The sequence below is a fragment of the Apodemus sylvaticus genome, chromosome 18 (assembly GCF_947179515.1).
Source record: "Apodemus sylvaticus chromosome 18, mApoSyl1.1, whole genome shotgun sequence".
In the NCBI taxonomy this organism is placed as follows: Eukaryota; Metazoa; Chordata; class Mammalia; order Rodentia; family Muridae; genus Apodemus; species Apodemus sylvaticus.
This window is the reverse complement of record NC_067489.1, coordinates 70,234,580-70,249,025: the sequence shown is the minus strand read 5'-3', so window position 1 is coordinate 70,249,025 and position 14,446 is coordinate 70,234,580. Positions and strand designations below refer to the sequence as shown.

At 54.9% G+C, this 14,446-nt stretch overlaps 1 protein-coding gene across 1 annotated transcript; it reads right to left on the bottom strand.

Moving 5' to 3' along the window:
- Nucleotides 1-2,353: 2,353 nt before the first annotated feature.
- Nucleotides 2,354-14,071, bottom strand: Colgalt1 (collagen beta(1-O)galactosyltransferase 1). Its single transcript, XM_052162731.1, has 12 exons — nucleotides 13,723-14,071; nucleotides 12,971-13,081; nucleotides 12,218-12,335; nucleotides 9,981-10,115; nucleotides 9,434-9,638; nucleotides 8,104-8,223; nucleotides 7,149-7,225; nucleotides 6,970-7,076; nucleotides 5,281-5,413; nucleotides 4,351-4,478; nucleotides 3,883-4,089; nucleotides 2,354-3,694 (listed from the first exon to the last, which is right to left on the bottom strand). Exons 1-12 carry the CDS (start codon nucleotides 13,965-13,967, stop codon nucleotides 3,427-3,429), a joined length of 1,854 nt encoding a protein of 617 aa, XP_052018691.1. The 5' UTR covers nucleotides 13,968-14,071; the 3' UTR covers nucleotides 2,354-3,426.
- Between the last annotated feature and the right edge of the window lie 375 nt (nucleotides 14,072-14,446).

Here is a 14,446-nt window from a genome sequence, read left to right as displayed (position 1 = left end):
GTTTGGGTTTGGTTTTTGGAGGGTTTTTGAGGTCCACCCCGTTAGTCCACCATCGTTCAAGATGCCCTCAATGCTCAGTCAACACATGACTTGGGACACATGTTCAAAATACCTGGGGAGTGTTCATGAGTGCATGGCGTTGAGATGTTTTGCACTATTTTGACTTTTTGGTCTCTGTAAAAAATATTTTATTAACATTAAAACAAACAAACAAAAAACCCCCTACAGAATCTCTGGAACCAGCTGGAGTTCCTGGGCTCCTTTAGATAAAGCCTCAGTCAGAGCTCACCACAAGGGCCAAGTAAGTAAACCTGCTTGCTACCCCCGGAAGCTGAATTCAACCCTGGGGACGCACGTGGTGGAAGCAGGACTCCCTGAAATTGTCCTTTCATCTCCACATGCATAGTAGCTAGCCCACACACTAAAACTGTCGGGGGTAGACATACAGGAGGCCAGGCTGTCTTTATTCAGTTTTTCTTCTCCCACAACAAGAGTACCCTGCTCAGCCAGCAAGCAAACCAAGCAGCAGAGGCTTCTAGAAGGGGGTGTGGCACTTGGTTGTTGGCATGGCTGCCTTGAGCGCAGGAAGCCCTGGGCTCTGTGGCTGGCATGCGATCCAGGCGCGTGCTTACCTGTCGTTACAAGCCCTGGGAGGCAGAGGCAGAACGGCCAGGATTTAAGGTCATCCCTGGTTACACAGTGGGAAAGCCTAGGCTACGGGAGAATCTAGAAAAGGATTTGCACGTCCTATGTGGGGTCCCACACAATGTAGGGAAGAGCCCTGTGCGCCTGGACCACTGAGTGACATGGTCCGAGAGTGCACAGAAGAGACCCAGGGACAAGCTGAGGATTCTCAGTGTGGTGGGAGCCGTGTGGTCAGAGCGTGGACAGTTTTAGTCCACACCAGTCACATACCATTTGCGCATGCTCACAGGTAGTGCGTAGCTTTTGCAACCCCGCCTACACTCCAGGAACAAACCATGCTGCCAGCCCCGCCCAGAGAATATTGGGTCTGTGGATGAAAACACAGACACACACATTTGCTCAATTTTAACTTGTCTTTTCGACTCAGCTGCTGGGCGCCTCCAGTCTACCTTGGCTAGTGTGCCCTTGCCTGTACGCCCAGCTCAGCAGCCTAAATCTGTACTCAACTTCATTCCCAGCTCCACAGCCTCACCCTCCTCCCACAGAACAGCCTCCTCCCGCAGAGCAGCCTCCTCCCTCAGAACAGCCTCCTCCCTCAGAGCAGCCCCCTCCCGCAGAACAGCCTCCTCCCTCAGAGCAGCCCCCTCCCTCAGAGCAGCCCCCTCCCGCAGAACAGCCTCCTCCTGCAGGAGCAGCCTCCTCCCTCAGAACAGCCTCCTCCCTCAGAACAGCCTCCTCCCTCAGAACAGCCTCCTCCCACAGAACAGCCTCCTCCCGCAGAACAGCCTCCTCCCTCAGAGCAGCCCCCTCCCACAGAACAGCCTCCTCCTGCAGGAGCAGCCTGGCCACTCCACCTGAGCTCTCACTTGTCTGGTTGGCTTTTCTCCCTCTGAAGCATGGTGAACACTCCTTTTCCTCTCCCTTCAACTGCTAGCTTGCCTGTGGGGACCTGGAAGTCCCTTCTGTTCCTTCTACCCAGCAATTGGCCCATGGTATCTTTGCTGACAGATCAAGAACCTATTTGGGAACAGGACCTTAGCATCAGAGTCATCCCTACATTCCCAGGCCAGAGCCCTATAACCCTGGTAAACTTGACCCAGAAAATCTGGGTATGGGGGGTGGGGGTCTGTCTTATTCCCAGCTATCAACTCCACACAGCTGAGTGTCATCTCTACTCAGGGCTTACCCACATCACGCCCGTGGCCATGTCTCCAGGGCATGTTGATTGATGACTGACACCAAGGGTCCACATTGTCGGCATTCCTAGGCAGGTGGGCCTGGACTGAGCAGAAGCCAGAGCTAGCCAGCCAGTCAGCAGCTTCCTCATAATTCTGACCTTGAGTTTGTCTTCAAGCTGCTTTTGGCCTGCTTCATCAGATAGGAACTGAGACTAGAACCTGGTCTCTCTGTCTAGGGGTGACAGTGACTGCTCACTGTCGCCTCCTGGTGGACTTCTTCCCTGAACAAGTATTGTGGAGTCTGTTTCCATAGGAAGACAGGCTGCGAGGGCCACTACAAGATCTTGCACAATCCATCCGCCAGATTCTCCCACAGCTGCTTTGTGAGGTGAGGGCATAGGATTCCCAAAATATCCTCACCCACACTCCCTTCAGTGCCTGGTGGTCTGAACAACATGTGTCTGCGAGCCCTACTGTCTCCCCAAACTTGACCAGTGGGGATAGGGATGTGGGACACCAAGACCACAGACTTCAGTGAAAACCAATGAGGAGGATTTAATACAAACATGAGCAAATTACCGAGGCCTGAGCAGGCAGTCATCCCCAGAAGGCGGCGCCCACTGACCAGCTGACAGTCAATTTGGTTTTGAAGGGACAGTGACCCCCCTGGCCTGCTGGGAAACACACTGCCCAGGCCAAGAGGAGCACCCCAATGCAGCTGGGCACAAGGCCCCAAACACACGAGCATCCAAGGGAAACCTGAGACACAAGGGCAGGAGAAGCTCTGGAAGCCAGGGGGTGGGCGGGGCTCCAGCCCCACCTGTACCCTGGGGGGGCGGGGCTTGCAAGGTCATGAGTATCCTGAAAGGCAGCAGTCGACCAAGGAAAGGAGAACAACCCTTCCTGGATACAGGAAGCACAGCATCCTTGGGCAGACACTGGAGTCCGAGACCTGACACACTAGGTGCTCAATAAATGCTTGTTACATTCTGCTGAGACTCTGTCATTGTGCTCAGCGTGTAGCCTAGAACACGGGGTCAATAATACTGTTTCCACTGAAGCACAGCATGCCCACTACAGAGATAAGCACCACTGGGACCGCCATGTCCAGCACCTCCTGAGTGACACACAGTAGAAGAGCTGGAATATAGCAGCTGCTTGGTATATTGGTTTTTTTCCCTATTTCAGTATTCCCAGAGCTGAGAATGGTACCTAACATACAGTAAGCCCTCGATTAACACTCAGAGTTTTAAAATGAGTATGTATCCCTAATACCTGACTCAGTCTGAACAATAAAAACCCGATGATCAAATCAATCACTGATAATGGGGAATCATGCCTCTTTCATTGCTCTAACAAGAAAACTTCCTTCATGGCGGACCCAACAGACCATGCTTGTTCCTGCCCAATCTCTTGGGGGCCAGCCCTGTTTCCGGCATACAGTAGGTGCTCCATAAATGCTGCCTGTGTGCAGGTGCCGGCTAACCGGAAGGCACGGAGCCCTCTGTGTTTGTAGCGCCCCCTGCTGTCTGTCTGAGTGTCCTACGGTCCCAGGCAAGCACATGAAGTGTAGGTGTGTGGCAGTGGCTTTTTGCCAGCTGCCTCAAAGCTCGTCACGGGCAGTGCTGTCCAGTGGGGACTGGAGCACATCTGAGTTCTTGGCCTCACGGCTCAGTGCTTGCTGTTCCCGCATCTTCTGGGACTTGGCTCGGTCCCAGTCAGTCTTAACCTGCTCATTATTCCACACAACTGAGGTCTCTGTGTCACTTACATAGCCATCATCCCCCGTGTAGTGTGTAGGGTAGATAAGGAGGGGCTCCACAGAGAAGGCACGCAGGTTGCGGGGAGAGAAGTGACTCTTGTATTCTGACCTATGGGAGACAGCAGAGACATAGGGGAGATGGAGACCAATGATCCAGAGACTCTCCTTTGAGTCCACTAAGATTTATCCCACCATGCCTAGCCAAAGCACAATAGTCCCCTGCCCTGATCTTCGAGGACTCAAAGAACCCAGCCTGCCACCCAAACCCCCTCAAATACCCCTTCATAGCCTTCTTACATTGGGTGTTTGTCAAACATGACAGGCAGAAACTCATCAACAGGTAGCATTTTGGCCAGTGGTTTGGCAGCAAGCAACTTCTGAGCTCCTTGCAGGGAGATTACATAGGCTAGTGTCCAGTAGGAGTAATCAGCCTCCACCAGGTTCCTGACACGGGGTACAGCCTTTTCAGGGTGTTCCACCTGCATGCGCTTCCGGCCCACGTAGCTGGAGTGCAGAATCAGAGACTTGTTACATGTCCCCCACCTGCCAGAGAATGCTACCCAGAGACAAGGCTGGGCACAGGGAAATTGGGCAGAAACCAAGTCAACCCAACCAACAGCAGAGTTCTGACATCCTCCAGCTTCTAGACTTACTTTGTCCTTAAGCTCCAGACTTTGTCCTTACTTTGTCCCCTGAGCCCTGGTCATGCCTGGGCCAGTACCCGAGGCTGGTATCCCATCCCCAACCCTTCCAACCTCCACTCACATGAGGTCCCAGTCTAGCCCCTCACGCTCCACATCCCGCATGAGGTTCATCAGACGTCTCTTGAAGAAGATCTCAAAACGCAGATCATCCTCAAACACTAGTGATTTCTGTAGTCCCCGGTCCACCACCTGAGGGAAGGAGCCACTCCAAGTCAAGGAGACCCAGCCTCAGAGCTGCTTGTTAGGAAGTAAATACGCACCCCAACCTTCCACATCCAACTATTTGCCCACTACGTCGCTCTTCTCCTGCCTGCCTGTCTACCTGGGCTCTTCTGGCCTAGGACGTAGCCTGTGTTTAGCCTGTAATACCAAGAAGCCTTACTCCTGGCAGCGGGGTCCTCTTACCCTTCCTCCTTGGTGCGATGCCCCTAGTCTAAGGGGCTTCGTTGTAAACCAATGAAGCTAACAGAATGCCCATGAGGAACTTTAAGAAGGGACGGTGGCTCACATGAGCACCCATCACCTTGGATGCTTAGATGCTCTACTTCCTGTACCTCATCCTCTGGAGCCAAAGCCCCACCCATCCAGCTTCATTTGCAGGTTCCAAATCTTGTTCTTGTGTGACATCATGGTACACGACCAGCTTTGTCCAGTGGCATTAAAGCCAGAAGCCATCACTTCAATAAACAGTGAGCAGAGTCAGGTTGCAGGGCAAGCAGTCCTCACTTGGGGATCATAGCTCCAGACTTTACCTACAGGCCCCTCACTCCCCAGGCCCACTTTCTACATCTCGACAATGCTAAGGCAGTGGCTACCCCACTCAGGTGTGTCAGGGCCAATGTGAAAACAGTTCCTGAAACAGACACTAAAATGTAGACACAGATTCTTCCACTGGTGGCATGGGGACCATAGTTCCTCCCTGGGACTCTGGACCTGACCTAGTCTGTGACCAAGGACTGTGGGTCAGGCCTCCCTCATCCCAGACACCTACCTCTTTCCAGATGTTGTAGTGGCTGAGAAAGCAGCCCAGCTCTCCCTTGGTGAGTGGCCGCCCATGGTAGGGGTCCCGGTAGCCAGGCAGCATCTGGATGCCCATGGCCTCCACCTGGCTGGTGTTCATGGCTCTGTGGGGATGCCAGAGGGAGGAGGGTGTAGCAAAAAGAGGAGGAAGGCAAAGATGGTGAGGAGAGTGAGGAGGATGGGAAAGTTGTGGAGGATGGAGAGGATGGGGAGGAGAGCAAGGAGATGGGAAGGATGGGGAGGAGATTGGAGAGGATGGAGAGGATGAGGAGGACAGGAAGGAGAATGGGGAGTATGGAGAGGATGGGGAGCAGGGCAAGGATGAGGAGGACAGCAAGGAGAATGGGGAGTATGGAGAGGATGGGGAGCAGGGCAAGGATGAGGAGAAAAGCAATGGGCATTTGTAGGAAAGCAGGGGAATAGGAGAATAAGGAATAGGGAAAAAAGAGGGGGGATAGGAAAGAGGTTGAGGATGGGGAGGAGGGAGAGTGGCATGAGGAGGGAGGAGGGAGGAGGATGGTGATAGGGAGCAAATGGGGAGATGAGGTAAGACAAAAGCAGCAGCTCTGCCTACTTGTCAACCTCTGCAATCCTGTGAATGGCCTCACTCTCTGGGTCTCCCCACGGCACCCCACCCCACCCCACCCCACCCCACTCCACCCCACCGCTTTGTACAAGAACATGGTGCTTATCCCAGGCCGAGAACCTTCATGTTCCCGGCTGTGGACTTGTTCATTCCTCTACTGCATCTGTGCTGACTGAAGTCAGCAGAGCTAGCTCCACCCCTTCTATGCTTCCAAGATGGCCGTGTGTACAAACACACACGTATGCATGCATGTGCACACACAGGCACACAGACAAATGCATGCATGCACGTGCGCGCGTACATGTGTGCACACACACACTCACACAAATACACACACAGGCCCGTGGACATGCACACACACAGGTACACACAGGCATATACACTCACATAGGATTCACATAGGATGCGTGCACGTGCTCACACACACACACAAACACACACACAGGCCTGTGGACATGCACACACACAGGCACACACAGGCATATATACTCACATAGGATTCACATAGGATGCGTGCACGTGCTCACACACACACACAAATACACACACAGGCCTGTGGACATGCACACACACAGGCACACACAGGCATACACACTCACATAGGATTCACATAGGATGCGTGCACGTGCTCACACACACACAAACACACAGATGGACATGCACAGGCACACATATATACACAGGCATATGCACTCACATAGGATTCACATAAGATGCACACACACACACACGCACACATACACACATGGGTGGATGGACATGCATACACACAGGCACATATATACACATACACAGGCATATGCACTCACATAGGACTCACATAGGATGCACACACACAGGCATACACACACACACATGGGTGGATGGACATGCATACACACAGGCACATATATACACATACACAGGCATATGCACTCACATAGGACTCACATAGGATGCACACACACACAGGCATACACACACGCACACGCACACATACACACACGGATGGATGGACATGCACACACACAGGCACACATACACACACACACACACACACATACGCACACGCACACGCACGCACACAGTACACACTTGCCGTCCACGGCCTCCACCAGCCGGCAGTCAATCTCCTGCTCATGCAGTGCCCGCAGCATACGTTCTCGCCGGTCCTGCCTCCGCTTCAGGTTGATCATGAAGACCTGTAGCCAGAGTCTCAGTGAGGTGGGGTGAACCTGGCTGCCTCGCGCCCCCCCCAGGAGGCCCCAGCGCACCTCATCAAAGCCCATCTTGTCTGCACTCTTCCTGGGTGCCGAGATGAATCGGGAGAGTCGCACTGGTGGGTGCTTCACTGACAGCAGGAAAGCAGAGGTCACTGGGGTTCCCGGACCCCGCCTTCTCCCAGCTCCCAGTAAGACCGGGGTCCGCCCCAGGACCTTTGCCCCTGCCACGTTCCTGCCCAGAGCAACTCAGATCTCAGCTGTGACAGCTCAGGCAGTGGGAGCCTCCAGGCCTCTGATTGGTCAGTTCTTCTGGCCCAAGTGTCTGGTGTTGGCCATCAGGATACTATCCCTGCTTTCCTGACTCCATCTCTAACACCCCGGGACTGATGTGGGATCTGTTTACTCGCATTTCATGCCCAGAGCCCAACACAGAGCCTGGTAAACAGCAGGCTCTCGAGAGCTGCATAGGGATTATCCCAGCAGTGCATGAGTGGCGACTTCGGTGATCCAGAGCTGCTTTCTCCAGCCTCACTCTCGAAAGCTTTACACAAATGCAGTGAGGTTCACACTGGCTGCTGCCCCTCCAAATATGGCCCTCTAAAAGTCACATAGGTGTACCAACCCTCAGGAACAGAATTACTCTGCTGCACACCAGAATCAGTCTTTTTGGCTGCGTTCTCAAGCTGTAGCCCGGGTGACTGCAGCTTGCCATCCCTCGGCCGTGGCCTCCAGGCTGCCACGTTCACAGACACGTGCCACAGACAGCAGCTCATGTTTCAGTTTTCTCAGTGGTGTGGGGACACCAGAGGACACGGGCACACAAGAGCATGGCAGCGTGTGCCAGGATGGCAGCTGACCCTGCGACTACTGCACAACGCCCCAGTGGCAGGGACGACGGTCCCCCTCAGTCACACGCCACACACAGGGACTGCCACCCAAGGGTACCCAATCAGTTCTCGGGAAGCATGCAAGCTGGCGGGCAGGCCCAGGGCCCGGGGAGACTCACCCATGACCTCCAGCTGCACATGCATGAAGCTCTCTGCCTCGTCCTGCAGGCTGCTGTGCGCGCGCAGGGGCACGGGCAGGAAACCATACACCTCCTTATTGCACACGTACATTTGCACCTCTGAGGGAGGGCACGAGAGGCGAATCAGTGCCGCGTGCCCTCAAGATGAGGCTGGGGCGTGGTGAGCTGCAGGCTAGCCTGGGCTGCATGACACCTGTCTCAGGCAAACAATCACTGGTCTTCATTTCGGATTTTGGTCATTCTTCTCGAATGTAGAAACTGATTTTGGTTTATGGGTGCTCAAAGCGGAAGGGAAGTCAGATCCCAACAGTCAGTGTGCTGAAGTCTGGTTCGGAAAAACTTACAGGTGAGCCAGGTTTATTTCTTTCTTGTGTGTGTGTGTGTGTGTATTGTTGTTGTTGTTTGCTTTGCTTGCTTGTTTGTTTGTAGACAGGTTACTCTGTGTAGCCCAGGCTGCTCTGGAACTCACTCTGTAGATGAGGTTGACCTCAAACTCAGAGATCCGCCTGCCTCTGCCTCCCGAGTGCTGGGATTACAGGTGAGCAGACCATGCCCTGTGGGTTCTTTTCTTAAAAACACCCGCCCTGCCGCCTCTTGCCTCCCTCTTAATCCATATTCCTTTTTTTCTGGCTTTAGTTCCATCTAGTAAATGGAAAACATTAAATTCAAAATTCCATGGCCACTGAGATGACTCAGTAGGTAAAGGCACTTCCTACCACGCCTGAAGACCTGAGTACAATCCCCGGGACCCACAGCGGAAGGGAAGACCTGACTCCCGCAGCGTCCTGTGACTTCACTGCTGTGCCGTGGCATGTGCACAAGTTAGTAAATGCGGTGCAGAGGAGGAGGACACCTGACCTCTGTCTCCACTCACCCACAGGTGAACATGCTCAAACACACACGCGCACACACACACACACACACGCACGCACACACACACACGGACACACACTCTGGAGAGTACACACACCGGGAGATGTGATATCCATCATACCTCTTTTTGTTATTTGGGATCTCACCCTATGTGTCACAAACTTACCATTCTCCTGCCTCAGACTCCCAAGTCCCAGGATCACAGGCGTGAACTACCACACCTGATGATCAGCAGGTCTTAAGGAGCTTCAGCGTAAGGCGGCTAAGGCGCAAAGCTGCAGACATTGAGTCCCAGGAGCACAGGACGCTTGCTCCCTGAGGCAGCTGAGCCTGAGGCCCAGCTGCACGCTGCACGCTGCATGCTGCACGCTGCAGGCCTGGTCTTTGGACTTGCTCAGTGTGGAGCCCACCCCGCCCCAGCCCCGGCCTCACTCACCTGCCTGTTTACAGGAGAAGGCGAAGACGATGATGTCGTCAAAAGACCAGGTGTAGTCCGGGTGTGGTGGGTAGAAGGCCAGGTTCCGGGACGCGGCCTTCCTCAGGTCAATGAGGAAGGTGGAGTGCACCATGGGAACCGCGAAGCAGCCCCTGCGCTCTCGTTTCCGGATGGGGATGTAGGCAGGGGTGCGCTTGTAGTAACCCTGCATGAGGACGGGGTGTGGTCAGGGAAGCGTGCAAACGGGGTGGACACTGTGGTGCTTGCACCCAGCCACAACAGGCACCCTTGAGAGCCATGTAGAGGGCGTGGCGGTTGACTGGGACTGGTCCATGTGTTGGAACACCTGGATCAAGCCATGCCTGAAGCGCCATCCCTCCCCCCCACACACTGCTGATTGCTATGTGAATTTGGGCCAGTTCCCCATGGCCCCTCCTCAGTAACAAAGGAGTTAGGACCGTGTGCAGACCCCGCCCCATGCCTGTCTGAGGACTGCCCTGACGTGTCTGTCAGGTACTCAGTCTGCCTGTCCAAGTCCCCAGTGTACCTGCGAAGTCATCCCACACCAGAAGTTGGAGTACGCTGCGCGGGAGTCCAGCATGGGGGCCACCACCGTCTTGTTCTCGGCAATGAGCAAGCTCAGAGTGTCGGGGTTGGTGATCAAGTTGTCGCTGTCCACAAACTGCAAAAGGTCCATCTGTGGTTAGGCTGAGCAGCCCAGGGGGAGGGGCGTGGCCGTCCATGGAGCCTGAGTTCTCTCGGTGCCTCTGTGTGACTCTGTGGCTGAGAGCATGGGCTGCTCTTTGTGCTGAGGCCCGAGGTTCGGTACCAGCACCCACATGGCAGCTCACAGCCAGCTCCAGACCCAGGGGGTCTCTCATCTGGGCCTCCACAGGCACCAGGGCAGGTGTGTGGTGCACAGACATACATGCAATAAAAGCATACGTGCATTTAGCCACATGAAATAATAATAGCAGTAAAAAGATGGGGTGAGGACACTGGGGTGTGGCTCGTGGGGTACAGTACTGCGTGCAGCACACGCATGAGCCCGAGCCACACGGACGCTGTGTCCTACGTGCCCGCCTCCAGCACTGTGGGTGGACACAGGACACAGGCCAGTGGGTACCGCTTTCAGTTAGACCCTGACTCGGGAGGAACTCACAAATAAATGAAATTTATTATTATTATTATTATTTAAAAACAAAACCCTGAGCATTAGAGGATGTAGCTCACAGCCAGTCCAGGCCGCACCCCAGTGTACGGTCAGCTGCTGTACTGCAAAGGACAGGGGTGTCACCCGTCTCACATCACACATGCAAACACTACAAGCCAGACCCCACACTCTGGACTCCGCCCGCACCAGGGACAGATGCGGCTTTTTCTGTGGTTCTGGCCACAGATCCACCTTCCTTTGCGCATGTGCGATTTCGAGGACACTGGGATGAACTCAGAGCACCAGGCTCAGCAGAGCTTCCTGCCGAACGCCCAAGGGAACCCTGCCTGGGATGGGGGGTCTGGTGACTTTAGCCTAGGGAGGCACTGAGCCTCCAGAAGGAGGAAGTGGCCCAGCTCCTTAGCCCACTCCACAGATGAGAAAGTAGATGCTGACGGTAGGAAAGGAGATGCAGTATGGAGCTGGAATGCTCTCACAGTTTCTAGAAGCACCTGGAACTTTAACTTTGTGGAGCCTTCTGGAGCCTTGTAGCAGATACCCTGTGCTGCCCTTCCTGCTTGCTTTGACGGTTTTCAGTTCCCCCTTGGCTAGGCCTGGCAGGACGTCACCCTGATGCTAACTCAGCGCAGCTTCCTATATAAAGTGATAGGTCTAGTACTGGAATATGAAATCACTTCCTGTGCTGGAGAGATGGCTCAGCGGTTAGGAGCACTCACTGCTCCTCCGAAGGTCCTGAGTTCAAATCCCAGCTACCCCGTGGTGGCTCACAACCATCCATAACAAGATCTGACTCCCTTTTCTGGAGTGTGTGAGAACAGCGACAGTGTACTTACTTATATATAACAAATACATCTTTAAAAAAAAAAAAGCCGGGTGATGGTGGTGCACGCCTTTAATCCCAGCACTTGGGAGGCAGAGGCAGGCAGATTTCCGGGTTCAAGGCCAGCCTGGTCTACAGAGTGAGTTCCAGGACAGCCAGGGCACTCCAGCTGCTTCCTTCTTAGAGGCCACTGCAGGCCAGGGAACAGGAAGTAGAGGGCAGGCCCAGCAGCAACTTGTCACTTCAGCCACCTAGTTTGTGACCCTTGCTGCTCCAAAATAAGCCACAAAAATCCAATCCCTAAGACACACCTAGGAGGAGACATGTGAGGCCTATGGCTTGTCCTCTGACCTCCCGTGCCCCTCACACACAAATTAATAACTTTGTCTTAAACAGGTATTTTAAAAAGATGCAACTTAGTGCCCAGCCCTAAGAGGATACAAAGGCTCCCTTGTTCTTTATTTGGGGGCCTGGGTGGAACCCAAGGCCTCAAGTCTGCTTAGCAAGCACTCTCCACAAAGCTGTTACCACAACCTCCTCCTTTCTTCTTCTTGGCTTTTCAAGACAAGGTTTCTCTGTCCCTGGCTGGCCTGGAACTCTCTGTGTACAAGAGGCTGGCCGCAGACTCAGAGGTCCACGTGCCTCTGCCTCCTGAATGCTGGGATTAAAGGGATGCTCACCATCTTTCCTTTCTGATCCTCAGTTTACCCTTCTGAAAAATGGGTTGTTGGTAGCTCCTAGATCCACCCATTCTATCCTCCCTGTGGATAATTAAGACTTCCCGACTCACCAGAATGTAGTCAGCCCACATGTCCCTAGCTGACTTCAAGGCTGCTTGGCGCAATTTCATGACATGCTCGTAGCGGGAATCAGACCAGTGTTTGGGGCCCTCTTCATCTGGGTAGGAGCTGCAAAGGAACAACTATGGTGCGCACATCATGGGGCATCATGGGGTCCCAGAGAGCACAGCTGCAGGGGGTCACAGAGGGCTTAACAGAGGGCAGGCAAGTGGATCTGAAGGCCTCTGTGTAGAGCAGGGGGTTGCAGGACACAGGGGCCTAAATGCCAGCCCAGCATGTGCCAGGGTCCAGAGGTACAAGAGCTACGGCAAGCGAGGCCCTGGAAGGCTCTGCCTGGCTGGGAGGCTCGCAGAACAGGAGCAGGAGCGTGCACACGCGTTACTGGAGACAGTCTACAGCTCTGAGTCTGATCCCATACTGCGGGTGATGGACCACCACGACTCCAGCACTCAGGAGACTGAGGCAGGAGGCTGGCGAGTGCAAGGCCGGTCTGGACTGCCCAGTAAGACAGGCTTATCATGAAGTTAAACAGGAGAGTGAAAGCCAGCAAGACCCTAGACCAGGGACACAGCAGTAGATGGCCACCAGATACAAAGTAATTCAGCCACAAAGGTGTGGCAGCTGTGTCCAAGGCTGCACAATGGAGTGAAGGACAATGGGACAGAGGTCTGCTGGGAGATAGAGACCGGATGAGGAAGCTGACGTGGGAGTGGGGCATTCCAGCTCCGGGGCTTGGGGCTCACCTGGGTTCCTCTGCCGGCCGCCACTCCACAGAGTGGTACAAACCCTTCACTGCCACCAGCCACTCTCGGAGTATGGCTGAAGTATTGTCAGCGTTGTGATCTGTGGCCACCCTGTGAGCACAGAGAGGGCCAGAGGATGGCACCGGGGGTTTCCCATCGTGGCTCAGACCCACCAGCTATAATACCCCGGCTCAAACTCGCTACACTCCAAGCCTATTCCCATCCATCGGTGACAGGGCAGTAAAAATGCCCAGCTCACTAGTACACAGCTGAACAGAACCTGCGCGTTCGGAAAGCACATTGGTGTCAGACCCCAAAGATAAGTTCATTAACTTTGCTAGCGTGGAATGCCGGCCCAAGCCTCTGGAGTCTTATTTAGAAGCTGCGGGGTTCGCTAGGAGGGTCTGGAAGCACCAGCCTGGCCCATTCTGCGGAGTCACGGCTTCTAGAGGGTTGGCAGCAACTCAGAACAGATTCCTAAGTACCTGAGGGGAGGAGGCAGCAGCTCGGGGTCCCAAGCCGCAGTGTGGACGAACCCGGTAATATGGGACAGAGCCGAGTGCCCTCAAGTGCGTAATCGGATCCCCGGGGTACATAATTCAGGTCCCCAAAGAGAAGACCGAGTTCCTCAGGAGCATGACCAAGACTCCGTAGTGCACAGCTGAGCCCACCAGGCGCATAACCGCGTCCCTCCGGTACCAACTTAGTCCCGCCTAGTCCCCGTGCCCCGCGCCAGGGCCCGCAGCTCTCACCACAACGCCGTGCGCTCCGGTGGGTGGCGCAGCTGCTCCAGGGCGCCCAGCGTGGCGGGCAGCGCGGGTGCCGCGTTCCGCGCCAGCAGCGCGATGAGCACGCGCGGCGCCTGAAGCGGGGACTCGGGGCTCCAGCGTTCCTCTGGGAAGTAGCCGTCCGCGCCGCGCGGGCCGCCCAGCGGCGACAGCAGCAGGAGCAGCGGCAGCAGCGGTAGCCCGCGCGACCCTCGGGGCAACGCCGCCATCGCGCCACGCGTCGCCTTTAAGCAGCTTTTCTGCCGGAGGCCGAGGACCGCGCCTTAAAGGAGCCGGGCGGCAGGAGGGGTACATCCAGGTCCCACCCCTGACACGCTCCTTAAAGAGAAGTGGCCCGCGGGCCGCGCCGTGAGTCGTTGAGGAGCCGTGACCAGGCCACGCCTTTAAAAGTTACCGCTGCTTTCCGCCGACCGCAGTAACCCTGTCCCATGACGTCACTTGCTGGGAGGTTCCGGAAGCCCCGCCCCTGGCTCGGGCTTTAAAGGCACAGACCGTTCTGTGACCGGGCCCTGGCAGTGTTACCAGTTTTGGATTCCTCTAAACTCGCGCGGTGCTTCTTTACAGAGGCTTCTTCTAGTTAGAACTATGTCACCTCAGTTTCCAAGGCTGCGACATGGTTATTTTCGTTTGTTTATTGCTTCTGATTTACATTTAAGCCAGCGAAATGGCTCAGTGGGTGAAATCGCTG

What these genes read in the sequence shown, in the direction of transcription:
- Colgalt1 (XM_052162731.1), bottom strand. Translation starts at nt 13,967, where the DNA reads ATGGCGGCGTTGCCCCGAGGGTCGCGCGGGCTACCGCTGCTGCCGCTG. An exon ending in CCGGAGCGCACGGCGTTGTG is followed by an intron (nt 13,082 to 13,722) that starts GTGAGAGCTGCG and finishes CTGTGCTCACAG; the next exon opens with GGTGGCCACAGATCACAACG. An exon ending in CTTCTCCTGTAAACAGGCAG is followed by an intron (nt 8,224 to 9,433) that starts GTGAGTGAGGCC and finishes GCCCTCCCTCAG; the next exon opens with AGGTGCAAATGTACGTGTGC.